Source organism: Rhamphochromis longiceps, linkage group LG7 (genome assembly GCF_057381845.1).
Source record: "Rhamphochromis longiceps isolate RC_006_pf linkage group LG7, R_longiceps_female_GT1.1, whole genome shotgun sequence".
Classification (NCBI taxonomy): Eukaryota; Metazoa; Chordata; class Actinopteri; order Cichliformes; family Cichlidae; genus Rhamphochromis; species Rhamphochromis longiceps.
Window position 1 is genome coordinate 30,908,823 of NC_140563.1, and position 7,068 is coordinate 30,915,890.

A 7,068-nucleotide genomic window follows, 5' to 3' on the forward strand; every position below is an offset into this window, starting at 1 on the left:
CACAAAGGCTCATCTCAAGTTTGCCAAAAAGCATCTTGATGATCCCCAAGACTTCTGGGCAAATAATCTTTAGACTGACGAAACAAAAGCTGAACTTTTTGGAAGGCGTGTGTCCCGTTACATCTGATATATCTGACATGTGAAAACATTCAGCATGAGGTTTCAGGGCGGAGCTTAACACACCAGGGGGTCCTGCTGGCTACGTCCATACTTTCTAAGCAGTCTGTGAGATTATCAGGATTTCTGCATAAAATGTGCCTTGATTTCAATCTGAGCCAGAATTGTAAACAAACACAACCTGACAAAACTGATCACACAACAGAAAAAAAAAAAAAACCAGCTGTGTTGTTCACATTTTTATTAAACACAATAACTGCTTGTTTAGCAACATCCTCCATCTCGTTTCTCATTACGACAGAGCAGCACGGTCTCGTGGCAAATGTAAATTAACCTCAAAGAAATGGACGCGGTGACCTTTTTTCTAACTGAAACCAAGTGGTTTCAAATGATAATTAATGCATTTAAATCATTCAAATATTTAAAATTCATTGTAAAATCTGTGACATGTGGGACTCAAACTTGAGTGTGTGTGAGCAGCTCCACCACCTACTGCTCCAGCCTCCACATGCAGACTTTTCCAACTTTTAAGTGAAAATAATAATTTTGTATGTACAAATACATATACTAGTAGACAGATGAAAAACTGTGTTCAGGAACATGACGACAAACAATGGAAAACTGTGCACAGAAATACAAATGAACAGATTAGAGGGTCGTCTTTTTAAACTTTATTTCAATTTTTGCCCAAGTAAGTGCTCGAAGGTGTTTCGGGGGAGCTGCTGAGGGGTCAGAATTGCTTCTATAAGGACTTTGGCATTTCCTGTAACTTCGTACGAGACTTGCACAATGATGAAGAGGATTTCTGAACAATTCCTCCTATCAAACAGCCCCTTTCAGGTCCTACCACAACATCCCTGGACTTTATTCATTGGCGTCTTTGCGTTATTGCTGGGTTGCATCACCCCACCTCTCAAAAGCTTTTGCTCATGAACTCCTGCTTTGATGTTCACTTGAAAATGTCTTTGTAACGTTTTATAATCATTGATCTCTCACTGAGTGTAAAGGTGTCCAGGACCTCAAGGTGGCTCCACCCTCCAACTTGCTTCACAGTCATGATGCGGTTTTGGTGCCTTTTTCCCTCCAAACATAATTTCTTGTCTCATTTGTCCACGCAGCAATACCTTAAAAATGTCGAGAAACTTCCAAATGGTCTTAAGAGAAGTGCATTCAATGATGCCACTTGGGGCCACCAAAGCTGATTTCTTAAAATGCAGAATTAAGACCGGCAAACTTTCCTCTGAACAAAAATACTTGTAAAAGCGATGATGAGGAGTATTTATTACAAAATAGGGCTGGATTTTAGTTGTAAGGTGCAAGAAGCTGATGTTTTACAACATTAGTCCGCTTTTTTTGGCTTGCGATTCTTCCACATGATGACAACGGTGAAGGCTCCTGCAGAGAGGATAACAGGCATTAGTGTTCATTGAATTAGATAAGCAGATAACTTGGCCTGCAGTTCTCATGGTGGACTGACCTATACAGATGAGCAGTATTACTGCTGCGATTCCAGGCAGAATGACTGAGTACTCCCGAGGAAGAAAATACTTGTGCAGGAAGTGATCGCTGTCCACGAAAGGCTGGAAAAACGACCAAAACAACCATATTAATGTGTGGTGTCAAAATTACTGTCCGCGAGTCACATGACGCAGTTCCACACCTAGACTACAAAAAGCAACACGAGGAATGGTGCACTAAAAGGCAGATACAAAGCTACTGGTTAGTTTCTGGACAGGATTTTTTTTCCTCCATTCCCTCAAGACGGAGATCTAGTTCAGTATTTTTTTTTTATGTGAATGGAAAAAGCAAATCAAAAAAGGGGAAGGTGGAATAGGATGGAAGTGAATCACAATGCTATCAAAGGCAACAGACTGGTGTACTTTAGTTTAATGTGCTTGTTATTCGAAGTTCTTTTTCAGTCTCTCCTGTTTCCTCTGGTGACCTTTATACTACATCTGGGCTGGAGCCATGTTAAACAAAGAAAAGGATGGTGAGAGGAACATGGCAAAGTCAGGACATTACATAAACTCTACAATGAGATTGTTCTAACAGACTGTATCTCACAGCTTCCACAATGCACAAACCAACGAACTCACCAATTAAAAGCTTTTGGCTGGAACCTGGACTAAATTAATTCAAAGAATACACGGAAGTCTCTAATAAATAAAAAAAGACTGGGGTGACATAATCAGTTACATGAGCTGGGTGCTTGACTTGTAGCATGTGCCGGTCTAGTTTATGTAGCGCCAGCTCGGTAATTTGCTTTGTTGTGCCACAGGCTAGTTAACATCAATCACAGTTAAAACAACAATTTAACTCCCCCCAAAAACACCAGCTTCCATACAGGGAGTGCAGAATTATTAGGCAAGTTGTATTTTTGAGGAATCATTTTATTATTGAACAACAACCATGTTCTCAATGAACCCAAAAAACTCATTAATATCAAAGCTGAATGTTTTTGGAAGTAGTTTGTAGTTTGTTTTTAGTTTGAGCTATTTTAGGGGGATATCTGTGTGTGCAGGTGACTATTACTGTGCATAATTATTAGGCAACTTAACAAAAAACAAATATATACCCATTTCAATTTTTATTTTTACCAGTGAAACCAATATAACATCTCCACATCCACAAATATACATTTCTGACATTCAAAAACAAATCAGCGACCAATATAGCCACCTTTCTTTGCAAGGACACTCAAAAGCCTGCCATCCATGGAGTCTGTCAGTGTTTTGATCTGTTCACCATCAACATTGCGTGCAGCAGCAACCACAGCCTCCCAGACACTGTTCAGAGAGGTGTACTGTTGTCCCTCCTTGTAAATCTCACATTTGATGATGGACCACAGGTTCTCAATGGGGTTCAGATCAGGTGAACAAGGAGGCCATGTCATTAGTTTTTCTTCTTTTATACCCTTTCTTGCCAGCCACGCTGTGGAGTACTTGGACGCGTGTGATGGAGCATTGTCCTGCATGTCTCTGAGTATTGCACACCTTGTGCTTTTGGGCACTCCAGTGATGTTGCAGCTCTGAAATATGGCCAAACTGGTGGCAAGTGGCATCTTGGCAGCTGCACGCTTGACTTTTCTCAGTTCATGGGCAGTTATTTTGCGCCTTGGTTTTTCCACACGCTTCTTGCGACCCTGTTGACTATTTTGAATGAAACGCTTGATTGTTCGATGATCACGCTTCAGAAGCTTTGCAATTTTGAGACTGCTGCATCCCTCTGCAAGATATCTCACTATTTCTGAGCCTGTCAAGTCCTTCTTTTGACCCATTTTGCCAAAGGAAAGGACGTTGCCTAATAATTATGCACACCTGATATAGGGTGTTGATGTCATTAGACCACACCCCTTCTCATTACAGAGATGCACATCACCTAATATGCTTAATTGGTAGTAGGCTTTCGAGCCTATACAGCTTGGAGTAAGACAACATGCATGAAGAGGATGATGTGGACAAAATACTCATTTGCCTAATAATTCTGCACTCCCTGTATGTCCATGTGACTGATGTGATTTCAGTGAATTGAAGAGAACTTACCAGGATGATGACCCAGACAGAGTAGTACGTGAACAGCACGAGGCTGAAGACAACAAGACTCATGCCAGCCGCTTGATCCACTCCAGTAGCCTGAAAACATATCCACAGAAAAACTGAGCACGAGGACGTCGGTGTTAAGCATGGCACTGGTGGTCGTTTGAAGCTTTATGCAGACTAATGTGAATGTGGTTAAAAGTTTAAAGCCAGACGTCAGGTTGTCGTCAGAGGTGAGACACTAAATTTCCCATAAAGCAACTGGAAAGGAGATCCTCCTTGTTGTTACTTGGATATTGAGCACACTTCATGGCACCATCCTCCCCTGGCAAACATTAGCTTTGTAATTGTCAGTTTTGGCCAAATTTAAAAATACTCATTAAGACTTTACATCACATCCTGACCAATAAACTGTGATTCTACCTTTTTTAAATAAATGTCAAACAGCAACAAGAGTAAATAACAACAAAAATTGCAGGTAAACTTTTACTAAAAAAAAAATTTGGATCAATATAAATAGTTATCTTTATTTACAGGCACTTTTATAAACCCGCATTTCAAAGGAAGTCATGTAGTCAAAATAACGAGCAACAATCAACAAATAAATGAAAACTCAACAAGACGTTGATTCAATAGATCTCGAATCAAAAGATCTCCAGTACGAGGTCACGAAAACAACGGCTCCATCTACAAGGTCAATTGCAACTAAACATGACAACCTATGCAGCTAAAACAACCACTGACACTACAGCAACTTCAACTTCATCATTCATCTGCAACTAAATCAACCTCTAAACCAACTCATCTAAATTCACCATTGCAACTATACCTGCAACTAACCCCAGTGCTCCAGGTTAACTGGTTAGATTTGTTTACATGTTCTACTCTCCGTGTTCCAGATGTTGGATCCTCTGTCTGTCAGTGTATCTGCAGCTTGACAAGATTAAAGACCTTGGGGGGGGGGGGGGGGAGTCTCCATCTGCAGCTTGTGCAAATGCATACACACATCAAAATTATCTTCAGACAACAAATAAATTGTTTGGATAAAAAAAAAATAAATCACAAAGTCTTCTGCCTGGTCTCCTACCCCTGTCTTTCTTTAACATAAATAACAGCTGACATTTTCTCAGGACACCACCGATCAGCTCAGCTGACCTCCACTTTCCCCTCTGAGTGACTAATCTGGGTTAAAGATGACAAACGTGATTTAAAGGAGGACCGATGGATGCTGAGCACCAGATCAAAAACACACACTTAAACCTACGTCCTGTTTCTAACCTGACTGATAAGCTGCTAAGTGCTTTATAATTCAGCTGTGAGTTCGGTGAGTTTTCTGAAGATACTCGCATCTTGAGAGGATGACTGTGGTGGGGCGTGGTCTGCGGTGCCGTGCAGGGAGGGCGGACGCACCTGCACTGCATCCTTAATCACGCCCGCCGAGTTAAAACACGGGGACTCAGGGGTTGGTGTGCGTTGTGGTGTGATCTAAATAAACGGCTCATAAGTGCGATATGTGGTCCCGCCGAGCCTTAATTCCACCACAATGATTTTTAATCGTTTCAGCAGATCAGTAGCAGCTATATTACTGACGTACACGGGTACTAATCCAAACAGTGTGGGTCATTAATTCTATTTATTCCATATCCAAACAGCCCAAATTCTTATTAAAGCAACAGGTTTGCTTATAAAGTGGTCCATCGCTCCATCCGTTTAAATCCTGTTTGTCATCTGTCATCCAGATCGGTCACTCTGAGGGGGAAGAAGTTCCAGCAGCTCTGCGCTGAAAAAACAAACTACATTTACTTATTTTGTGCACAATATTGTGATGACGTCACGTTGTATTGCCCACGTTAAACTGTGACTTTCACCAGATAACGGGGGCATGTTTCCTGAATCAGCAGGCGCTAAACAGGGTCTACGCAGGTAAACTCGAGGGTATTTAGAAAGAAAGACAGAGCTAGGAGACCAGACGGAAGACTTCATGGTTTATTTATTTGTTTAAATTTAAATAACTTAATTGTTGTCTTAGGATAATATTGACGCGTGTATGCATTTTGCATCATCACACTAACTCCATCAGCACCTGCCAATTAAACTAACAGCTCGAGCTACAACGCTGCCTGCACCGCAGCACGGCGACTCTGACAACTAAACCAACAGAAGCATCTGCAGCCACCAGGTGTTCCCCCATTTCCACAATAAGATGCATTAAAAGGAGACAATCTTGGGAATCCCCTTTAAGCTGCAACGGCACTGCGCAGCCGCACCAAACTTCATTCAAACCTTCACCGTTTTAGTCAATTTGATAATTATCAAAGATATTTGATCTCCTAACTTCATAAACATGCAACATACGAATTAAAAAACACTGCCAGTAAATTCGGCGCTGAAAAATGTTACCAGGTCGGTTAACTTATAATCCCCAACCATGAAGCTGACTGCTAGCATGAAGCTAAAAGAAACAAATGTCACAGCCAAACAGCAAAGATTAGCTCTGAAGCTAATTACGCTTAAACTGATAAAATTTCATTAAAGTATTAATTTGTCTCTGCTCGTTTATCAGCTGTTTAAAAGTAATCACAGCAGCTTTCTTACCATTTCTCACCCACACACAGGTAATGTTGTTATTTGCTGACGTATCCTGGTGCTCTTCTTCCTGTTCAGTAATCCGGTTGATACAATTCATCTAATGGTCTCTGATGCCCTCTCGTGGTTCTTCTTACAGCAGTACCGCACTACCGTCACCAACTGGTATGGAGTGTGGACCGAAATGACCCCCCAAAATAAAAACATTCAAATTCTCCGAAACAAATGAGTCTTCCTTAAAGACCAAAATATGGCTTGATAACTTTCACTTTTACAGTTCTTGCGAAATAAATCAAACAAGTCCAGTTTCACTTTTATATCGTCAAGCTTTTTCATCAGTTGTCTTCTTTCAGCATCAAATTTCTAACAATCCAATAAAACATGTTCTCTACTGCAGTCACACTCCCCTGTGCAGTGTTTCCCTATTAATAAAAGCAAGGTGCTATTCAAACCAGTGTGTCCGAATCTAAGTCGAGATATAACCGATCTGTGTAGATTCTGACAGAACTGCAATGCTGAGTAATATATTCTTGCACTGTATGCAAATAATAAAGAATAAGGATAAAACCCCTATCCTTATTCTTTTTGTTTAATAGTGTGAAACATACTACTGGATCAGGGAGTATCCAAGGTGGTATTGTAGGCAACTGTTTGACTTATGTTGATCTTGTCCAGGTTAAATTCAGCTGCTTCCTGTCAACCCAAGGTTCTTCAATTCTCTTTTGTCTTTTTCCCAGCATGAAAAATATTTTTTGTTGGATGATCTTGGCCATGTCCTTGTAAAGCCCCTTCGTGGTTTACCTGCTACTGCAGCTTCATAGATCACAGC

General features: G+C 40.8%; 1 protein-coding gene across 1 annotated transcript; it reads right to left on the minus strand.

Annotated features, from left to right (window-relative positions):
* Positions 1–326: 326 nt before the first annotated feature.
* On the minus strand, positions 327–6,331 carry dpm2 (dolichyl-phosphate mannosyltransferase subunit 2, regulatory). The gene is made up of 4 exons (XM_085413330.1): positions 6,249–6,331; positions 3,660–3,749; positions 1,595–1,697; positions 327–1,512 (listed from the first exon to the last, which is right to left on the minus strand). Exons 1-4 carry the CDS (start codon positions 6,249–6,251, stop codon positions 1,457–1,459), a joined length of 252 nt encoding a protein of 83 aa, XP_085269456.1. The 5' UTR covers positions 6,252–6,331; the 3' UTR covers positions 327–1,456.
* Positions 6,332–7,068: the final 737 nt, after the last annotated feature.

What these genes read in the sequence shown, in the direction of transcription:
- dpm2 (XM_085413330.1), bottom strand. An exon ending in CTGTCTGGGTCATCATCCTG is followed by an intron (nt 1,698 to 3,659) that starts GTAAGTTCTCTT and finishes TCGTTTTTCCAG; the next exon opens with CCTTTCGTGGACAGCGATCA. An exon ending in AATACTGCTCATCTGTATAG is followed by an intron (nt 1,513 to 1,594) that starts GTCAGTCCACCA and finishes TCCTCTCTGCAG; the next exon opens with GAGCCTTCACCGTTGTCATC.